The 24085-nt window shown below is 38.5% G+C and overlaps 1 protein-coding gene across 2 annotated transcripts in view; it reads right to left on the bottom strand.

Annotated features, from left to right (window-relative positions):
* The window catches only part of gnal (guanine nucleotide binding protein (G protein), alpha activating activity polypeptide, olfactory type), a 45626-nt gene that overhangs the window by 20051 nt on the left and 1490 nt on the right, over positions 1–24085 (bottom strand). Inside the window, exons 1-5 of one of the 2 annotated variants that reach the window (XM_044368281.1) lie at positions 13924–14457; positions 13573–13645; positions 12646–12700; positions 12335–12454; positions 5143–5240 (exon numbers count right to left, since the gene is read on the bottom strand). In XM_044368281.1, coding sequence (XP_044224216.1) covers positions 5143–5240; positions 12335–12454; positions 12646–12700; positions 13573–13645; positions 13924–14062 — 485 coding nt within the window. In that variant the 5' untranslated portion in view covers positions 14063–14457. Of the gene's footprint in view, positions 1–5142; positions 5241–12334; positions 12455–12645; positions 12701–13572; positions 13646–13923; positions 14458–24085 lie in introns of those variants that run through there. The other variant, XM_044368280.1, reaches the window with a different exon arrangement.

The raw sequence follows: 24085 nt of genomic DNA on the forward strand, positions 1-24085 counted from the left end.
AAAATGTCCTTCTCCTGACAGAGGGGGATGAGACAGGGTGCTCGAAATCCTTAATTACGAAGCAGCGACTTGCCAAAATAACGATGTTTTGACTGGCTGTACTTCATTTCAAGCATCCAGTGAGCACAAGTTCAAATTGACCAAATATTTTTCCATTTCAAAATACTGCAGTTCACATTTCTAAGCACAGTTACAACAGTTACAGTCAGGGCGTGTTGTTGTGATTAACATCTTTTAACAGCGTGTGATGATGATACCCGCTTTCCAATCCGCCCCTGAATAGCCTACACTTTCCCTCAATATTTGATCTTTGCTCTTTCATTTAATCCTCATTAGGATCAATGGCCAAGTGCCAAAAAAGCGTGAATATCTCTGGATTGGCTAGAGCAAGAACAATCTGATATTTGTTTCAGAACGAAGGGTGAGTCAGGGCCAAGCCTCATCTTCCTGTACGTTGTGCATTCATGTGTGTTATTTACTGGAGTGTGTGTGTGTGTGTGTGTGTGTGTGTGTGTGGTGCGATCGCCATTCACTCTGGATGGGATTGTGGGGATTAATGGCTGTAGAGGGATGATCATTTGGATTGAAAAAATAGGGACGTTATAAAAGTATTAGTAACATTTAGGTGAGGTAAGTAGGGCTGCAACTAATTCTCACTATTAATTAACCTGCCACTTATTTCCTTGATTGTTCTATTAATCTTTTGGTCTATAAAAATGACAGAAAATAGACAAAAACATCCAACACCATTTCCTAAAGCTCATGGTGTGGTCTTTAGATTGCTTGTTTTGGCTGTGCGATGGTTTAAAAATCCAAAAGATGTTCAGTTTAACGCAACATAAGACAAAGAAAGCATCAAATCCTCAAAACTGAGAAGCTGGAACAATCAAAAAAGTTTTGTCAAATCCATCATTCTCATCAATATCTAGCAGCGTCTCCAGGTGTATCGACCTTAGACAAAACGCATGGTGCTGCTTTACTAGTTGGTGATCTTTTGACACAAACTGAACAGAGGGAGGCTACAGTCGCCCGCTCATTATGTTCAGAGGAACATCATATCTAATCACAAAAAAAATAAATAAAAACAAACTCCAGCCTCGTCACACTCCTGTACCTAACCCAGCATCAGCTCTGTCTCTGTCCCAGGCCTCATTCTGGTTGCAGGAATAAACCCCCAGCTGTGTCGCTCAGCTGTTTCATAGCCTCATTTCTATTAGTCTCACTCCCAGACTCCAGCTCCAGCACCATCCAGGGCAGCTCTTCTCTAGCCCAGTCCCCTCTGCTTCTCCACCATCACTGAGCACACAACACGGGAAGACCTCCATACCAGCCCTGACGGCATCTAACACCGAATGACAATCATCCACTACGGCTAGAAACACCTGAGTATATGAAGTGTGTCGTATTTGCTGGGGGACTGCAACAAACACTCGCCTCAGGAGGAAAAAAAAAAAAAAAAAAAAAAAAAAGCGAGAGGCCTGGGAGTTCAGATTTGCATGTGAAAAAGTGTTTGATTTTGCCGTTGACACATCCAAGGCATTGCAATGGAACCAGCCCGCCACGGCCGAAAATAGCTCATAATCAATCAACTGGCAGACACATATCTGTGCTCTTAAAACGTATAAATGTGCAATGCAGAGGGCGGATCGATGGGTGACAGGATTCCAAAAGCATCGATACGGACATGCTCTTTGGCATAACAAGCACTCCCCATCGGCCCATGCTTATTTCCTGTGCCTTTGTCCGATGGGCCGTCCAGCGTTAGGCCTGCTGGAAAAAATATCTGCCAGTGGAGCAAGGTCTCTGAAGGACAAGAGAGAGGTATATAATCTGCCTTCACACCATCTAAATATGTCATATGGTTATAGAAAACCAACACGTCTTCCTCCTTGATCTGACAGTGATTTCATAACAATATATCTATTGTGTTTGACTGTTAGCATGTAAGGTTGCTGCCTGCCAATCTGTTCCTCCCACAAACAGCCGCATGCAGGCCAACTTCCTCTTTAATATACTCTCAGAGTGGCTGAGAGCACTCTTATCATGTTGACGATCTAAGACGTGGTCTACTTCACAGAAACTGTGGAAGTTCGATACAAAAAAGACCAGACAGCAGGAGTGGAGATCATAAACTTCAAAAAAAAAAAAAAAAAAAAAAAAAAGTAAAAAAAGGACTAGCATTATGATAAGAGGAAGATGAGTTAATGCTAGCTCAAATGGTAGCTAGCACTGAGAAACAAAAGAGGAAAAGCTGACAGACAGGCCCTCCTAGTCAAACACGTCTTTTCTAAACTTAGAAGAAAGCCAGAAAAAGCAGATATTCATCAAACAATACTGGAATCAATAACAAACCAAAATTCGACGCTATGAACTTTGCTCCCTTGTTTTCAACACAGTTGGCTGCTGAAGCCGTCTGCCAGTGTTACACTACTTCCAGGATAGTGACCGAGAACAGTTAGTGTAGTTAAGTGGTCATAACAACAATAGGTGTGTGTGTATATGTGTGTGTGTGTACATGTGTGTGTGTGTGTGCCTTTACACACAGACAGGTCTGCTGCCATGTAGGACAGAGTATCTATGAATGCCCTCCATACAAAGAGTTCATACAGAGGTTAATACTGAGAGAGGAAGTAAGTGAGAGGCCACGCAGTCTGACAAATTCCAGACATCAATCATACACAAAACACTGACAACAGAAGACTATTGAGATATTTTTTTTTTACTGAATTGTGAGATTTTAAAATGTGAAAATGTTCAAAAGCATAGACAGGCTAAGACAGGCACTGATGCTTGCTTTAAGCAGGTTAATTTTGGACTTTTATGTTATTTTCAACTATATGCGCAACGCTAAATAATATGTACACTTCATCAAATCAAATGCAACTGACATCTATAAAAAAAAAGACACGTTTTCTCACATATCCAGTAAGAGCCACCACACTGCTATTGCATGATTATTTACTGTGTTAAAACTGAATTCCCAATTTGTACATTCGCAAAATCTAAACCACATGAAGCTGTAACTTACAGTCATTATTTATCTCCTTTACACACCAGTAATATAAACTTGTTAGCTTGATGGTGATTTATTGGCCAAACATACGTGCGACTCCTCATCAGCTGTTAACCAATCAGGAGCGGCAACGCGAGAGACAAGAGAGGCAGTGATAGGAGGATTGTAAGAAGGGCAGCGGAGAGAGGCAATCAAATGTGGAGAAAAAAAAAAAATGAATGACTTCAGGGGAGGAGGAGGAGGAGGAGGAGGGTGCAGATAGAGAGGAGCGTTCGGTCTTGAAATTCACAAATAAGCATCAGTCATTTGGCACCGTTTCGGATTCAGAAGAGAAGATGTAGCATAACCTCGATACAAAAAAAAAAAAAAAAAATGCTGGATAGTTGTTGTAGTGACAAAATGGGCAGAAAGAAAAGAAAAGCACTCTCATATATGAACCAGCAGTACTTGTGTTTACATTTTCTATGCTTTCCACGTCTTAATTTCACTCTGTTAATATTTACTCATGTCACAGGACAGCTGTATTTTCAGAACTAGTTCCAAGCCTCTGTGGTTTCAGCTATTACAATACAGAATATTCTGTCTGATTTAAGCTTCCAGAGGACCGGCGCGTTCAGAGTCGTAACAAGGACATAAGAGATGATTTTAAATGTTTATAATAGCAAAATATTACGTGGCATCATTATGATACCGGAATATTGACTTAAATGAACACAGGATTTAAATATTGTGCAGTCTGACCGCAGACAGACTGACTCAGAGCAGCAAAGACAAACACAGGCCCTGGACTGTAACAGCTCCACCTTACAGATTCATGTGACTCTCCAACCATCACCTGACTATCTCTCTCCTTTCTATGGAGGCTGCTTTCAGGCAGGGCAACCAGGGAAGACTTGACCCGAAGTCAAATTTATGTTCAAGGAACGGAAAATATTCAGGAAAAAAAAAAAAAAAAAGAGTACAGAGACTGTTTGTCTACGTGCTTTACCATCTTAAAACATCTTGAAACTACACCCATGTAACGCGGGCTCACAGATCACTGACAACAAGACAATATCCCCAGTCACTGATAAAGTGTGCCTTTGACCGAACACCGAGAGATAAAGGGAGCCAACCTTTGGGATGGGAGGGGACAAATTTCAGCGGGCCGCGCTCCTGAGTCTGTACCATGTACATGTCCTCATATTTACATGTGAATCCAGAGGTGAGTCAGAGAGGAAGCAGAAGGAGAGCACTGTAATCAGTGAGTCACTTTGCATATCCAAACTTCCTTTTACAGGCAAAGAGAGGGGCCCTCTACTGTGTACAACCAGCACCCTATGATGGCCCAAGGTACTATAGGAACCTTCCAAACAATCTGGGGCACCGTGCAAAGAGGCACCAGTTTCTGTTCCTTGCCACACTGCAGTTATCAGTATTTCCTAACAGTATGTGGAGAATTGTACAATTGTGAAAAAGTCTATACAGGTGATAGCCAAAACCAAATCATGACCCACATAAGCTTTTGTGCAGCCTTAGAGACACTAAAATATAGTCTTTTAACTCCACAAGTGGGTTATTACCATCACCGACGCAGAAATAACTCATTTAAACTATAACATTATTACAGCTTTACGTTTACAAGCAAATGTTACATCAGTACAGTCCCACTGAATTCAGCAGGTGGGCATTTTAATACTGGCCAGACCGGGCTTTGCATATTGCCATGGTGAAATGTCAAACATGCTGACGTGAGGAGATATATGTATAATTTTCCAAAGGACGAATGCAACTGCTGCTTGCCTTGCCACACCCAGAGTAAACATATCTCTGCCATATTCATATATGACATGACACCAGCACACACACACACACACACACACACATACACACACACCGCAGAGCCTTCACCTCAAACATGACACAAAGAGGACGGACGGAGCTGGGATGTGACAATCGTTTACAGACTGTAAAAATAAACCGGCCTCACTTGTCTTGCTCTCAGTATATTATAGCTGCACAAATAACGGATTATGTAATGTATGTAATTATGAAGAATCTTTTGTAAACATGTAAGTATGCGAAGCTCAGAACCATACCAAAAAAAAAAAAAAAAAAAAAAAAAAAAGTCTTTTAATGTTTGAACTCACTATTGTGCGCAGTCGATGAGCTGGTACTCATTGGACCTTTCAAAGCATGCCTTCACTCCTTCATCGTCCCACAGCTTCTTTGCATGATCAAAGAACTCCTGTGAAAAAAAAACAACAACATTAATAAATTATATAATAGACAAAAACATATTGATCTGACAACTTGTAGCGATGTCGTGATGGAAAGGTCAGAGGCCTTGAACTCAAATTCATACTGTTTTCAGTGCTTAAACAAAAACAATTAGCTTCACTCATGTAGACTTTCACACAAATGCCAAAACCATGCACACACACAATTGCCAGTCTCTATATCTGTTACCTTAGTAGAAACCTAAATATATTGAAAATACAGGTAAGTACAGGTTAGTATATCTTGGGTTTTCATAACTTTAAATGAAGTAGCAACTCACTATTACTTCCCCAAATATTTAGAAATTGTATTTTGTACTTGGAAAATGTGACTTATAGTTGTTGAAATCTGCGCTGCCATAACAGGCAGGTAGCTAAATATACCAATAAAGTGAATAGAAACTTCCGGTGCCCATGTTTTAATATATATTTATCCAGAGATCCACCGTTTCTCAGCTACACCCAGGATGACACTTAAAAGTTACATACAATAAATATAATCCATACAAACTTCTACCACGCACAACCACTGTCATTTATTCCTTGATCTACTGTTGCTCAGGTAGAGCAGCCGGGTCCCAAGAACTGTCACACTCAGGCACCACCACGAACCAGCAGGAGCATTAATTTGGTAGCGTCAAGCCTGTGCAGGAACCTGTACTGAAACCTGTTATCCCAGACTCAATCTGGTAACCCACACTATAGCCAGAGACCCTCCACGTTAGAGCTGGTGGATGAATATACTGTTGTTCAGCTAGAAATAGTTCAAGCGTTCAAGCAGTGCTCATTTTCTTTTTACATTTCTACTTACATATGAATTAAACAAATGAGTTAAAGCATGTTTATTAGTGAGCTTTAGAGGTTGGTAGGTGTATTTTTTCCACTTTGGACAGAGCCAGCCTTGCTGTTCCCTCGGCTTCTGAGTGTTTATGCTAAGCTTAGCTAAAATAACCACATCCCCTCTCTATACAACTTCCCCAAATGTTGAACTATTCATTTATATATTATCAATCACATGAATCATCCAAGTTAAATTACTTGGCTGAAATTTGATCATGTACATACTAGCACTTGTGAGGACTCCTTTGACTATAACTTGGTTATAAATGGTCGCCTTAAAAAAAGGGCCAACGTGGCATCCTGTCTTTAGACATTTCAAATAAAAATGCTTTTCAAAGTGACGGCCACTTTTTCTTAATTAGATCACCTTCTCATATATTGTTCTTCATGGAAAAAGAAGGTCACATTGAAGTATTTGCATCAAGAGTCACATAAAAGCTGAAATCTTGATTTTAAAATATTGTTTTAACATTTAATAAAAGTATACAGTGATATTTGTAATTAGTCAGCAGTAGCAGAAGGGGATGATTCTAGTTTCTCGTTCACTCCCTCAACACTCGTTTATCCAGCGATTCCTGAATTCAAACTCATGACTTTCTGGTCACAAGCTCTCTTTTCTAAACTCTAAGCTAAAGCAACATAGGTGGTACTTTCGGATGCTGTTACTTAATTGTGATCCAGTTCAGATAACAATACAGAAAAAAAAAAATCTGAAACACTTAATTACATCTCCTAAAAAAATACACATATATTGCCAGCACTCCTGCTGTGCAAAATCCATCCATAGGCATGATGCTGTAAATGACTATACATAGTCTCAGTGCTTCAGCTGACTTCCTGCTCCTGGACAATGGGGAGCATTATGAGGAGAACTCATCTTATCAATGACTTTGAGACATTTCCCAGGACGCTCTGTATGCCCTAAACAAAGATGATTGGGCTAATATCCCTCGTCGCCTCCTGTGCACATGTCTTTCAGATGGGCTCCTCCTCTAGCCTGGAACCACCACATGACTCTGCACTCAGCACTGGCTCTGCGCTCTGACTGTGGAGAGAGGGTGAAAGTAGCCCCGAACCAGAGGGAAAGGGAGAAAGAGCCTGATAAATGATCACATGCTCCGGGAGATCTCCTCTCGGCAGATCCGGTGATTAAGTTCAACATGGAGGAAATCCACTGATCCCATCCGCTGAAGTCTCACAGAGAGACATTAATATTTGTTTACTTTTTTTTTTTTTTCCTTACAGATGAATATAAGTGTCACACTTCAAGCGCAAGTCAGGAATAACCTAAACACTGCGATGCTATCGTGTTCGCTATGTTTAAGTGATGTCCAGATATCGTCACTTTATTATAAGTTTAAGTTTCCCGTAACAGAGCGTTTACCTGCAACGCCACACAAAAGGAAATGGGGCCATATTTGCTTTCTCGCCTGTATTTGCTTCCACTTGTGTTGCAGTCATACTCCACTTCAACTAATATCAATAAGGTTTAACTGTGCCGATTACATTCTTCTCCTATTAGTTCTGCGGGTCTCGCTAAAATTTTTTACACCGGTGGACGACGAAAGGGCTCAAAAACCCGAGGAAGGGCCCGACGGAGCTAGCAAACGTTGGGAATTGATGGAGAGAGAACGCGGGGTAGAGGGTGGAAGGGGCAGAGAGAGAGGGGGGGAAAAAAAAAAAAAAGCAGAGTATGGTCCTCAGGGCTCTTTTCCACAGAGGCGTGTGACACTGGGCCTTTGAATAAATGCAGTGTGTGCTGCAGTGCCCTACAGAGGAACTGATAACACAGAAAGAGACCAGGAGGGAATTTGCTTTAACACAAGCTTTTTTAACTCTTTCCTGTGCTCTTCCCAGTCTACTTCCAACCCCCTTTTTTTTTTTCCACCATCACCGACCATGAGATGCTGATTCTGTGATGGCTTTTGGCTTGGCGGACTCACTTTTAGCTTTACCGCTTGCTTAGTTTCAATGTTAAATCAAGTTAGGTGTGTGATGTAATATTTCACTTGAATCATATAGGTCAGGCTGACACAGAACAAAATGGCCTAAATCTGATTCGTCTAAGCAAAACAAAGTCGAGGAGCAAACGGGTTGTGGCCAGCATCTTCTGTCGCAAGGGGACACTGGGATTCCTTTGGGTAAAGTTTTTGAAGGGACCTTTGGCCTTAAAGCAAAATGTACAGCTATGGCCAATAACCTCAAATCCCTCCATACTGTAATAGCCAGCTGACCGGCCGGCCAACTCCTCAGTAAATCATCATCACATTTATTGGATTTGAATAGAATATCTGTGTTAGATAACAGTCACCCAGCACAGAGACCTGACTTTCATGGGTTACTTCAGTTAAAGAGTACAGACAAATTTAGCCAAAAAAGAGAGCAAAAGCAAAAGGAGAGACTGTTTGAGACTGTTCATCTTTCATAACATCGTTCCAAAAATGGATCAGCCCTCCTCGCCACCCTTTGCCCCACATCACGGATCCACAAGTAATCAATTAGAGGAAAAACAAACTTCTAGGACTGAAGCTGTGAAATCTCCAAGAACCTGAACAACAAGAGTTTGCTATAGACGCGTTTACCCTTCACAGCTGCGGTGAAGAACAAAAGCAGCAAGAAGCAGGTCATGTTCCTTAATAGAAAGTCATAATTACTGGGTTGGCCTGTAAACTGACATCAGACAATATTAAATAAAAGTTACACACTCACTGACAGTCACTGGTGTGAACAAGTGTAACCGACCACCGTGTAGGATTTAGCCAATTCATCTGTGCAGTAATTCTGCACCCAAACACAAAAGTAGATCAGTTCAACAATGGGTGGGGCTGGACTGAGGTAATGCACATATATAAAGAGAGGCTCACCTTCCACAACAGGCTGCAACTCATATCTTGAAGGAAAACCCCCCCCTCAAAAAAACACAAGAGCGAACTATAATCCTTTTCCTTTTGTTGGGAGTGTATACAATGCACATTAACAGGTCTCAAATGCCACTCAATATTTACAGTGACCTGCTGGTTTTAGCATCAAATGGGGAGGATTATACGTAGTCTTTAACATGTCTGATGGAGAGAAAGCTACATAGTGAAAAAAACAGGGGCCGGGGCTCATTTGAATTTGCTCCACTTCAGTTGATGGACCCTGTCGGGTGGCTAGCATAGCTACCGCAATGGCATTTGTTTCCATTTGCATAGACGACCGTTTGTATCCGTGCTTTCTTTTCCACTGGCCTACTGTTATCCCTCGCTACTGAAGGGAAAAGGTTCTTTAAAAAGGATGCTTTGATGATAAAGACTAAAGGCCATCTAAACTAAGCATGCTGATTTACATACAGGACAAGGGGATATTGTTGTTTTACAAAGTTGCCAGTCATGAAGGTTCATGCCAATCCAATTTCAAAACTTCAAAAGAGATATCAACACCAGCTCTGCTGTGTAAAAGACTATTAGCAGTGTGTATGTTGCATTTCCAAGGCCCATTTTGTTGTTTAGTGGCGCAACATTGATCACATATTGGTGGTCAGTCCTTCATAATCAAATAAATTAGTGGTTCTTCAATGAGCCACAGCTCAGCGTCACCATTCACAAACTAAATGGGAAGAAGTCCATCGTTTAATAAGAGAGACACCAACTTCTCCACCAGCTGTACCTCCAATAGACCATGACAAAATGCAGCCATAGCTCTGTTGCTTGTCGCCTTCTTATTTAAATAACCAGAAATAGCACACCACAACACTGCTCTTTCACAAGCTCACTTTCTTGACTGGAAAACCTTTAGTAAGCTGCCACTTCAAATACCGATACCTGATATACCATATATATACCAATATATGATACCCAATATACTGTATGTACCTATATTATGATAACAACAGCAAAGATTTCAACCTACAGCTGAAAGTATTAATCGGTTAGTCAATAGACATTTCCAAAAGCCAAATATCTTTAGGTTTAATACTATTGGTTGGACAAAACAAGCAATTGTGATGGCCATCTTTTTTTAACATCTTCTGCCATTTTACAGACAAAACAATTAAATGTGAAAATGATCAGCAGATCAATCAACAATGAAAACAATCGTTAGTTGCAGCCCTATTTCTATCATTATTGCAATAATAAAGAAATAAGGCTGAGCCTGTCCTCGAGACCAAATTACTCAGATACTTTTATATATAATTGGTTTGAAAAAGTGTGCTGATTTTTGTATTTATTTCAGTCAGGTAAGTCATGTACTGAAATGATTAGTTAATTGACAGAAAATCAATCAGTTAATCACTTCAGTCATTTATTAAGCAAGATTGACAAACATTTGCTGGTTCCAGCTTCTAAAATGCAAGGATTTGCTGCTTTTTTTGTTTTACATCATTGTAGATTGAATATTTTTGGGTTTGGTGTTGCTGTTCAGAGAAAATAAGATATTTGAAGATGTAACATGAGGCTCTTGATAATTGTGATTGACATTTGTCACCATTTTCTGACCTTTATAGATAATTTAAATAAATAATCAGCAGATTAATTGCAAATGACAATAATCATTATTAGTTGCTGCTATAGTGAAAATTTCACATCCGTATTTGGCTGTAACTCACAACCTTTACATCAAGTCATTCTGTAAAAATTAGGAAATCCAAAAATATCTTCTACTTCTTCTTCCTGTATCTCATGAATACAACTTTTAAAACATATTCAACATCGTGTTTATCAAGAGCGTGGCTGACCATGACATCACCTCCCCCAAAAGTTTCCAGGTAAAATACGCTTCCACATTTCAAAACGGCGCCAACAGGTGAAAGCCACAGGTTACTGATTGGCCGTGTTCCTGCGCTGCTGTATTGGATATCATGCCTGGTGGCACTAAGTGACAATGTAGTGGTGACACTGACGGCACAAGTGAAGCCTGAGACTGATGACAAGCACAGACACTCCAAACAGAGCCATGTTGTTCCCTTTGGCCTGGCCGGGCCTGGGAACTCAACGCCGGCTCTCCCCATGGCCCCGACCCTCACACAACACAACATCAGAGCAGCGCAGACTACTGCTGCCCTGTTAACACACTCACAGTGGGCCCTGTCAGGAAATTAACACCCAAATCCTTTTAATGGGTATTCTTGTGATGTAACATTAAATAAAAGTTGCTGAGAGGAAAGCTGAGAAACATCATGCTAACATGTAAAGTGGCAAAGCAAAAAAATAAAATACCACAATGAGGACAAAGTACAGTAATATATGATGGTATTTATCACACCTGAGGATAACCGCAAGAACCAAAAATCAGTCCACAAAGCCTCAACATTGGCCAGCTTTTAAGGTCTTGTTGGAAAAGGTATACACCATACAGCAACAGCATATTGTATCTCTAAATATCCTTTTATATAAGATAGCAACAATTAAACAATTAAAATGGCTTAGTACTGTAATGACAAGAACGGGGATCATCGTTAACTCAAATAAAAGAAACAGCAAAACTGCTGATCAGTGTACAAAATGCCAAATAACCCTCTGCACTTCCTCTGTTAGATAGTACCATGTTAACATTTTCATCAAGGTGCCAACCAAAAAAAAAAAAAAAACTCTAAAAAACTTCTAACCACCTCCAGCAGTCTGTCTACAGCTCTATATTAATTTGTCATTCCTGTTTTGCGGTGCTGCACGGCCGGTGTCAAACAAGGAACACTTTCAAAATTATGTAAAACATTATCTACATTTCCAACACATGACCCCGCGCTATCGAATGGCTGATCACACACTGAAAAGAATCCCATGTGCTTCGACTCGCGTTCCAAATCCACATACAGTACATCTGGCTCCAGCTACGGAGAGGAATCAAACCTCCAGCGAGCACATGAATCAACTCACTTGTTGATTGCAAACAGGTTAGTTGACAGTGTTAACTTCATATCCTTCAAGAGACAAGACCTTTAGGTTTGGTTTGTTTAAAAAAAAAAAAAAAGATATCCCTAACCACCTAATAAACAGGATTAAAATACAGAAACATTAGGATTGTTATGTCAAAGTTACATCTGGCACCCCTGAGCTATATCAGCAAGATATAAATTGTTGGACATAGGACTCATAAAAACAGTGAACACTCTTGCTACATACCATCTAACACCCACGTAAACACAAATGTACTTTAAGAAAGGCTAAAAAGCACATCTGTTCACATCTGTGCACTCACTCACTCACACACACACACACTCACAGAAACTTTATGAACGTCTTACCTGTGAATAGTCAAAGTCGGAGAGAGGTGCTATGCTTTTGATGTATTCGATTCTGAATTGGTCCTCTGGGTTGGCTAGCGGGACTGGGGGTATTAAAGTGCTCATCGCAGACACTATAGTCTACAAAGCAGAAGTTGTGGGAGGGAGACAAAAAAAAAACAACAACAACAAAAAAAACAAGCATTAATCAGGATAAATACAGGAAAAAAATCTCATTGTAAGCCCGTGTTATAATCAGTGAAATGGGATTGCAGTCGGTTGAGCAACAGAGACGCTGAGCACATTTGGGAAGTGATACAGATGAAACTCACCACTATGGCATCCTTCACGTTTTTCCGAATATCTTGGATTTTCTGTTTCTTTTCTCTGCATGGGGACAGAATGGATGTGTGTGAGGCAGCGGTTACGAAAACATCAAAACCACAGCACACCACAAACAGATTTATCATCAAGGTGGTCATGAGTGAGGCAGGGGTTACCGCCAGGTTAGACTGTATTCTAATACAATTATGCATACAATACAGGTGCTCAGGCTGTGGGGTATGTACCGGTGGGAGGGCAGGTATCAGTGAAACGCAGGATGGGGTTTGGTAAATTGCAAAAATAAAGAGATATAGTGCGCCGTGGTCAAGATTTTCTCCATTTTTGCATCTTAAAAATGCAAGATCATGCTCCCTATCATCTAAAACTCAGCCTCCCTTGGATAAATACTTTATATTAATGTACACAGAGGATATTCATACAGTTACAGGACTCTGACATGTACTAGGCCTGTTTAAAATAGACCACTGGTAAGATCAATGCCATGCAAGGCCTTGCAGCAAAACAAATCATCAATAGGCCTGTGTCGATCACAACCTTTCACCCTCTCACATGAAACAGGAAACAGTGAATTTGGCATCTGTGTGACACTGAGATCCTCACATATGTATGATAACTGTACATGTACACGAAAAGGAGGAAAAAAAAAAAGACGGACGGAGGGGAGGGAGAGAGGAGGAGGAGGAGGAGGAGGAGGAGGACGACGAGGAGGAGGAGGGGGGGAGAGAGATATTAGCTGCTTTGCATGGGATACTGGGCCCAACAGGCGCTGCAGTGCCTGGGGAAAATCCATTCACAGGCTATATTCTGGCCCTCGACAGTCTTATTCATTAGCAGAGAAGCCAAAAGAATAAGCATTAATATGATTTTTGAGTCGTTAATGTAGCTGTTTAATAAGTGTACAGAACAGCACTCACTCTGCGTTGAAGCCGTTGACGTGTAGGATCCTCATCTGCTTCACAATGGTGCTTTTTCCGGACTCTCCCGCACCTTCGAAAATAGACCATAAAATAGAGAAAATGTCACCATAAAACCACGAAAAAGGCACATCCTGGTTAGCGTAAACCCTCCCCAGAAAAAAACGAACAAACGTTTTACGAAATGAAGCCTGTTAATTGTGGGCTTGTGTGGAGCTTCGCTTCCATCAATATCCACCCCCATGACATATTATTGCAAGCGCTGTCAAATGGGGCTACGTGTTCGGTTAAACGAAAGGGATTACGGTTAGCTTACATTTCTGAGAGCCATCACATATAAATCAGCCTTACCCAGTAACAAGAGCCTGTGTGTGGCTTTATACGCTTGTCTTTCCTTTTGCAACTGTTTTTCTATCTTTTTATTAGCCTCTCGTTGTGCCTTTTCGTCGATGCGTTGATCTTCAGTCTTGCTGTTGCCCAAACAACCCATCTTCCGTCGCCCTAACCCTTCCTTGTGAAATCGTAGAAAATGTAAAGAAAAATAACACCTGGGAGGATATCGTGGGTTTTGAAAAATAATTCAGGAATGAGACGAATTTTACAAAAAAAAAAAAAAAAAAAAAAAAAAGAAAAAAGAAAAGAGAAAAATCTCTGCGAGAGGCTTCTCCGTCGGAGGGAGGAATATGTTCCCCGTTACAATTCCGCTTTAGCCGCAGCCAACCGTCATCCAAACCGTTTGTTAGTTTACAAACCAACGAAGAATAACGAGCCGGTTAAACGATGAAATGTCAAAAAATATAAATAAATAAGAACAGAGAGAGAGGGTTTTCAATCTCTGGGAATCCAGTCAACTGTTCCTATCGCGTCTCTCCAGCCCCTCTCTCTTCTCTCAGTGTTTTTTTTTTCTATCTGAATTTCTATCAGTATTTCTGTCTCTTTAACTCAGCACTGCCTCTCTCTGTGGCACCAGGAAGTAACCGTGGAAAACAAACCTGCGTTAAACTGTAACATTAACAACCCGCACTGATATAGCATTTTATAACTTATGTGGCAAAGGGGAGAGGAGCCATTCCCAATTTAGCCCTTCGCTATCCTGCTATCAGACTAATCGGCGAAGGGGTGGAAACCCGGACGGCTCTGAGCTGCTTCACAGAAGGGCTGGGTCTCTGCTTCTTGTTGGCCTCCAGTCAGTGAGGTGGCCCTGATAAACTGGGCTTCACCCAGTGGTGCAAAGTAACTAAGTACATTTACTCAAGTACTGTGCTTAAGTACATTTTTTTTAAATACTTGTATTTAACTTGTGTATTTATATTTTATGCTACTTTATACTTTGACTCTACTACATTTCAGAGGTAAATATTGTACTTTTTTTAGTCCACTATTTTTATTTTATTTGACAGCTTTAGTTACTTTTCAGATGAAGATTTGACACAATGGATGATATAACAAGCTTTTAAAATACAACACATTATTAAAGATGAAATCAGTGGTTTCCAACCTTTTTGGCTTTTGACGTCTTACAAAAAGCAGTGTGTAGTCGGGGTCACATTTCAGATGTCTATGAGTTGTTAACAGCTCCACCAAATCTTGATTTTTCCCTCTAAACTTCTCACATGGTTTCATTTCAATAAAAGTTCAAATGATCTAATATTTCACCAAAAATCAAAGATTAGAGAAAAAGTCCAACCAACTGATAACAGATTTGCGTATCAGAACTTTGTTTTTTCTGCTTTTCTCTCCCATTAATCATCTCACGACCCCTAAGATTTAACTGGAGACCCTTTGGAGGGGCCCAACCCCTATGTTGGGAACCACTGGACTAAACTAGCTAACTGACATAAAGTAGTTGAAACTAGCTCCACCTCCAGAAACTACAACAGCAGTCAACAACATCCTGCTCTAACACTGATGCTTCAGTATTAATAATCTAATGATGTCATATATAATAATATATCAGTCAGAGGGACCAAACCACTACTTTTACTGCAATACTTTAACTACATCAAGCTGATAATACTTAACACTTAAGTAGGATTTTTCATGCAGGACTTTTACTTGTAATGGAGTATTTTTACACTGTGGTTTGGGGGACATAATGGCGGTCCTTGTGTTGTGGAAATGCTCATATTTTTTACTTGAGTAAAATTAGCAATACCACTCTGTAAACATACTCCATTACAAGTATAAGTCCTACATTCAAGATTTTACTTTTATAGTGAAAGTACAAAAGTAATATCAGCAAAATGTTCTTCTATTACTATCCATACTATATTTTTGTTGATGCATGCAGGTAGTTGAGAAAATGTTAACTACTTCATGTATAGTGTTGGTCATTTTCATCTATAGTAATGATTTAAATTTTGTAAGATGATATATTTTATATGAAGATGTTCAATCTGTAAAGTATTAATAATTATATGCTGTCAAATAAATGTAAAAGTACAATATTTTCCTCTCAAATGTAGTGAAGTAAAAGCATGAAGCAGCATAAAAGAGAATTATTTAAGTACAAGTACCTTCAAATTGTACTGAAATACAGTACATGAGTGAATGTACTTCCACCACTGGGACTAGTTTAATGTCAGTATAATGTCATTAATAAAAGGAGCCAATTCCAGCTACTGTAATCTGCAAAATTAACATCCCTTCTTTGTGCAGTATGGATATTGAACCTAAATTTATATGTCACAATTGCAACTTCTTTACGTACACTAAAGCAGTGGTGAGAGTACATTTGAGGCCTCTTAAAATACTTTAGACTTCCGTATATTTCAGAGAGAGATTTTTTGTCCGATAGACTTGCAGTATTTGCAGATTAAGATGTGACATTGAAAACATATGATCACTTTATAAAACATGATGCAGTGTGATGCTAAACAGTACGTAAAGTAGTTAACATCACATCCACCTCAACCAGTTGCAAATTGCTGTAATCCAATAATATAATATACAATAATATGACTGACAGGGGTCACTCTGGTGCATAATAACTACTTGTACTTCTCATACTTTAAGTGCATTTTGCTGATAATAATTCTGTACTTTTATTTAAGTAAAAATATATATATGCAGGACTTTAACCTGTAAAGGATTATTTTTATATTGTAGTATTACTACTTTTACATGAGTAGAGGATTTGAGTACTTCTTCAACCACGGTGGCCAAGACAATAAATTAACAACAAAAACCTGTTCAAACAGGGTATTTCATCTTATGTGTGTCTATTTTAGGCTCCTTTTATAACCATTTAACTCTTCTATAGACCAGTGGTTCCCTTACTGGGGGGCCGGGCCCCACTCAATGGCTCATGGGATAAACTTAAAGGGTCACAAAATGATTAACAATATCTATAAGTACATTTTACCTCTTCGGGCCTCTAAAAACTATTCAAATAAAACAATCTGAGAAGGAAGAATGACACTATTGGTTGAATTGGTCATAACTTGTCGACACAAACTGTGACAAATGCTGGCAAGTACTGTACATACTGTACATTTTTGAAAGTGGGGTCACAAGCCTAAAAAGGTCAGGAACCACTGCTATAGATTTTGCGTCCTGCAAACTTAATAAAAGTGACTTGGATTCAGTCCCCCAGCTGCTTAAATACCCTTGAGGAAAAACCCTGAGCCCCCAAAACAAGCTGGCCGACTGCATTTTTCAGCCGGAGTGTGAAAAGATCATCTTCCCTTTGCGAGATTAACAAATCATACAAAATGTCACAGCAAAATCATAACCTTTGTACAGTATATCATCTTACTGTAAAATTGCAGCGATATCATAGGAGATAAAAATGACATGCAGTTTGATTGGGTCACTATAAAGTCAGCATTGAGCCTCCCACAAAAATACTTTAAGTCCCAAATGGTTAGTACAGGAACATTATAGTACTAATACATCAAGCAATAAAAAAATACCATAAAGTATAATTAGGTTTTCTAAAAAAAAAGAGCACATTGTTAGTATAATAACAATGTTTGATAGAGACAAAGTTAACACACTTATCTCACAACTGGCCCATCTTTTTTTGCAAATAAAAAGTGATGCTAAAGAAATGACTAACAACTGCACTTAGTGCCAAAACATCATGTGCCCATTTTACTTACTTTGCAAGAACTATCAAGTAATGTTAATGAACATCAAACGACAAACTACCACTAGATGATTTGGGAGCATGCCCGTCTGTCCTTTACATAACACCTGCTGTGTGCTGTTAGTAGTTGTGACATATTTCAAATCCACATCTAAACAAAAGAATATGCACAACAGTCATAAAACTCTGGCTGAGCAATTCACAGTTTTGCCACAAAGGAAACAGAATAACAGTCATCGTTTTGTCAGTATTGTCTGACCTTTTTGTTTAGCTTGCTGCAGCTTCCTCTCACCTAGACCACGATGAGGTGTGGGTTTGTTAAGACTGAGCTTGTCAGTAACACACGCTGCAAAGTACACTTACACTTTCCTCGTGTTATTCGTAGGAAACAGAAGCCGACGTATTTCATGATTAATGTTTGTGTCAGTATGCATGTGTGTGATGTGTTTGGTAAGACTGCTGAAGTCTGTTTCATTCAGGAGCAACTGCTAAAACTTAGTTAGCACAGGCCTCAGAATTGAGCTAATGCTAAGCTAACTCTCACTCTACTGCATTCAGGTCAGAAAAAGCTAATTACAAATAAACTGTACTATATCCTCTGTATCACCGACACTCATAGATCACTCAAAATCACGAGACAAGCACCGGTGATTATTTGTGTAACATATAACAAGGAGTGTGCTGTTATTGTCCACGTTATGCAAACACAATGCAAATACTAGTTCCATGTAGTGAAATGAGCGCAGCAAAGTTGTGCATCATGCAAATCAAGACTGGAACGTTCACTTCATTTATGGCGGTGTGAACATACAACCAACACTGCTTCCCACCACCCCTACCAAAAGAGAGAGAGCGAGAGAGAGAGAGAGAGAGAGAGAGAGAGAGAGAGAGAGAGAGAGAGAGAGAGAGAGAGAGAGAGAGAGAGAGAGAGAGAAGAAAAAAAAAATCCTCTCTCCCCACCTTAGAAAGCAAGGTCACCACAAACGACTGGCCCACATCACTCTCTAGTGGTTAGTGGCTGCATTGCAGACCTGCTGTGGCTACTTTCAGCTCACTATGAATGATAAAGAATCAGGTTCTGATGCATAAATTATCAGCCTTTTAAAGAAGTCTGACAAAGTACTGCCTGTTATTTATATTTAGCCTGCTGTGTCTTCCTCTAAACTCGACTAAAATATTGTGTAAATTTGTTAAGCTTAACACTGCAAATGTTATTTAAACTACAAGTAAATTCTGCCTGATTCAAAGCCTGATAAAGATGTTTTTTTTTTTTACTATTTTCAGACCTGATTTGGAAAATAGCAACCACACTGCCACACTGTTTGGAGTTTAATTCCAATATCCTGTCAGTGTAAGGCCGTTAAAAATAGTTGCTAATCAATGACCAACTCACAACAATGTACAGCTGCATTCTTACCCATTATACATTATTACCCTTTAATAAATGCATTAAATATACTCAAATACATGAGATTTCTGGAGGTGGACTGTTATAGTAAATCCAACAATATCTGACGCTTAATAGACTCTTTCTATATATAAATCTTCCACCCTTCTTTACAACCTACAACTATAATTGAAGCATGTGCTGTAAAAAAAAAAAAAAGAGGCACATATCCAAATGATAACCGGCTAAAATTAGCCTCCTTGATTTTTTTTCTGAACTTTGAAGCACACTCTTTTAGGGCAGAGGCTCTTGATAAAGTGTAAATTATACAGTAAGCAAAAAAAAAACCATAGTCCAATGTCCTTCTGGTGTGGTTCACTTTCATTCAGCTGGTGCAAGTATCAAGATAATTCACGTTACGGCCCTGCTATCAGTGTCATAAATATGACAATAATTCATACTCCAGTATCTCCTGTTGGTCATTACATCAACCAGGAACTCTGTGCAGTTAGTAGCAAAGTTCAGCAATGGTCAATGATAAAACCCATTTAGACAGAAGCAAAGTTCACCTGACTCCACTTGTATTTAAAGGGGAGGGCCAACAGGGCTATATGTTCCACTGTGTGCCTCTGTGGATGAGTAAGCTTTTCCAAAATATGGTTTCACATGCTGGATAGAGGCATAAAAAACAAAAAAAGAGGAGGGAGGAAAAAGACAGACAAAAACATGACAATAAGTGACTTCCAACAAGCTATTCATTGGCTACAACCTGCCTACTCCATTTCAGTGATCATTTCTGTCGAGTCTTCCACATTGCTAGCAGCCTGTTGTTCTGGCTCATGAAGGGTGATAAGGCTGAGATATGAAACAGCCAGTTAAGGACATCTAGGAAAGCTGTAACAGATATTATCACAGGCCTGTACAGAATCTGATCCAAGAGACCTAACAATAAAGTTACTTCCTTTCCAAGAAATAATAGGAACTTGGCTTCCAGTTCCCATCCCTGTATTCCTGTATTCATTAACTAAAGGAACTCTATAAAAGGAATTTAGATTTTTGTCCTTCTAGTTAAACGTGTTTAAATCATCGTGTTTAAAAATTGGATTTGTTTTGAGAGACATTTTACAGCGTCTTAAAATAGGACGATATTTATTGTGTTCATTAGAAGAGTCCATATTAATGACCCACGTGAGCGGAAATTTCCTGATGAACACGAAATATATCATGTACTTGACTTCCCACGTCTAAAAAACAAACAAGATCTATTTTAAGGCAACTTAACTCCAGTATTTCCATCACAACTGGGCCTTATTTTGATTAACATAAACAATCTTCTTTTGCAAAGTTGGTTGGTGATGGTTAGAGAACTACCTTGATCTGTTAAATATGAAGGGAGCAGCTGGACTTCTTTAAGACTTCACTGGAAGCCTGGAACATGGTCAGGAACTTTTTGGGAAGGAACTTTTATCGTAAGATTAACAGCCATTATATAATCAGTTAAATTAGGGCTGCAACTAACAATTATTTTCTTTCTATTAATCAATTGATTGGTCTATGAAATGTAAGAAAACTGTGAAAGATGCCTGTAACAATTCATAAGAGTCCAAAGTGTTTATTTTCTCTGACTAACAGTCCAAAACTCAAATACTCTCATTTGAAATGCTAGAAACAGTGACGTTTTGGCATTTTTTTAGTGAAAAATGACTTTAAGATTGTTCCACCTCTAATATAAACATTATTTTAATGTATAATAAGTAAGTAAGTAAGTAAAAAAAGAAATTTTAACATAGTAAGAAAAAAAGACTTGATTTTGATCTTCCTATCGAGCCACTTTGAAGCATTTGATTTACAAAGCTTCAGTTCAGCTGCTTTGACTGCACCTTATTTGAATTAAAGCAGGTGATATTTGTTCAGATTTGTAGCGGTTTGTCTACCCGTCTGTCAGAAATCAGTTTTCATTTTCATTGTATCTGTTAAACAAATTAGGCACCGACTTTTTTTGTCATCTCTAAACCTGTACCATTCTGTATATCAAAATAATCCTTAAAACTGAAAATATGAGATCTTTAATATAAATTATCTTGTGATTTTTACAACCTTTTTATAAATCCTAACCAAAATGTGATGAATTTTTCCAAACTGTAGTAACTGTGTGTGAATTATCAATTATCAGCTTGTGGTTTATACTGTAAGAGACAAGACATTTATTTCCAAAACACCAAGAAAATCATGATTTTGAGACTAAAACTTTAAAATATGAGACATTTACTAAAACGATCTTATTATCTTCCTTACAACCATTTTATATCATCTATCCTGAATTTTTCCGATTGCAGTAAATTATCAACTTGTGGTTTGTACTGTAAGAGACAAAAAATTTGAGTCCATATGACCAAACATACAAAAATGTGAGTGACTGTAAATCTGATGGATTCCAGCTCCGGCACAAGCTGAACATAGCTGCCCGTTTAGGATAAACAATAGTTCCTTATGGCTATCATTATTCAACTAAATACCTGCAGCAAATACAAACAGATAAAGTGACCCAGATTAGCGAGCATACGTTGCCTTGAAATGTAACACTATTTGAAAGGTGTCCACTTTCAGAGGAACACAAACCACCTCAGTCCTCTGGCATGCAACTGGAGTCCTACTGGAGACCTGGAGGGTATAAAGTCCCGAAGGCCTCTTAAGAAAAACCAGAAGTGGCCTGTGGCTCACGCTGAGGCTCCTGGGTGAACCAGGACAGATAACTCTGAAAATAATTGTGATGTTATATAACTTTAACAGTGGCTCATGGAAGAATGTGCGACACTTCCCTGTGTGACTTTGGTTTTGCTGTTTACTCAGGAAATTAAACTGTTTGCCGTTTATTATATAGAGTAAACCAATTATTACACTTTTTAAAGTAAAGCAGATTCATGCAATATGGTGTTAAGTTTGACGTTAACACTGTCAAAACTGGAAGTTGATGAATTATGGTTTTGTTTTTATTGTAAATGTACCTACATTTAAGCACTGTTTTCCTCATTAGCATAGTTAAGATGACACTTAAGCTCATTTTTTTGGAGGTTAAACACACCACTGATTTCTAGCCTACATGTACATACAGTGTTACTGTATGTGTGATAAAATAACACAACGCACAAGCTCAATCCAAATAAATTACGACTGCATTGGTAAATGTAATTGTTTCTACTTCTGCTCTTAAAAGCAGCTGGAGAGGTAAATTAGTAAAAGTGTGTTGGAGCCTTTCCAGTGACTGTGTGCAGTGGATGAAACATGTCCGAACCTAGAGGAGGAGAAGAGGTCTGACCTGAAACACCTCCATCTAGAAACATACTGAACTGTCCAGGGACAAGTACTGGAAAGCTGCTGACTGACAATTACAAAGTCTTTTGATAAATCATATAAACTATCAATAATGGGATTCCAGTAACAGAATTTATAACCTTAAAGGGAAACAAGCCCTTTGATTTTGTAGTTTTTAAACAATTGCAATCATTTACCCTATAAAATGCTCAGACATAATGTCAAACCCACCTTAAAAGTTGCCATAACTGAAGCCTCATCATTGATTATTTATAGCAGTATGACCACATAGCAGCTAAGAAAAACTGCAATATTTACAGGTATGAAAACACTAAAGCAAGAATTTCTCTGTGTGTGAAGCTGTAACAGGCAGGTATTTGGTATCTTTATCAAACGGATGCTCAAACATGGAATTAATTAATTACCATGTGTATCAATTGATCATTTCATAACCGAAGCCCATTTTTCCAACACAATATCAAGAAGTAAAAGTTCACGGACACCCACTATACACTACACTATATATCTGATACTATACTTTACTCTATAGTCTATTAAACTATACTTAATATTACATTATACACTACATAACACTCAACTGTACTTTACTTCAGGCCACTATACTAAACTCTGTCATACTATACTATATTTATTTGATGAGAAACTTTATTTTTAAATGTGCTAAACTTAAACAAAAAGCTATTTTACATCTGCTGTCCCTGGTTAGATGTCACACTGCACCACAGGCCACTATACTATACTATACTATACTATACTATAATATAGAATAAAATTGTATTGATCCCCTGGAGTAGAATTTAGTAAAAATAGTTTTCAAAGCTATGTGGTTTTTGTATACTAAACCATACTACTCCATATTATACTACTCTAAAGGCCAGAGCAAGCATGGCCTAATAGCCAAAAGCTAAGTGATCTTTACATTATACTGTATAACATACACTCTACTATACTTTACAGTACTCCATTATACTAAAATATTTTCTACCATTTTTACCATTTTATTTAAGCAACTTACAGTAAATGTGCCACATTTAATCAAAAGACTATATTGATAGTCCCTGGACAGATACTCTTACACTATACTAGGACACTATACTCACACTATACTACTATAACCTACAATACTCCTCTATACTTACACCATACCAGGACACTATACTCACGCTATACTACTATAACTTACAATACACCACTATACTTACACTTTACTATACTATACAGTAGGCCACTATACTCACACCATACTACTATAACTTACAATACACCACTATACTTACACTATACTATACTATACAGTAGGCCACTATACTCACACTATACTACTATAACTTACAATACACCACTATACTTACACTGTACTATACTATACAGTAGGCCACTATACTCACACTATACTACTATAACCTACAATACTCCATTATACTTACACTATACTAGACCACTATACTCACACTATACTACTATAACTTACAATACACCACTATACTTACACTATACTATACTATACTATACCATACTATACTATACTATACCATACTACTATTAACTTACAATACACCACTATACTTACACTATACTATACTATACACCACTACACTCACACTATACTACTATTAATACTATATATACTATATATACTACTCACAATACACTATACTCACACTATTCTACACTATATTTTTTAAGCAACTTACTGTAAATGT

The sequence above is a fragment of the Thunnus albacares genome, chromosome 12 (assembly GCF_914725855.1).
Source record: "Thunnus albacares chromosome 12, fThuAlb1.1, whole genome shotgun sequence".
Lineage (NCBI taxonomy): Eukaryota > Metazoa > Chordata > Actinopteri > Scombriformes > Scombridae > Thunnus > Thunnus albacares.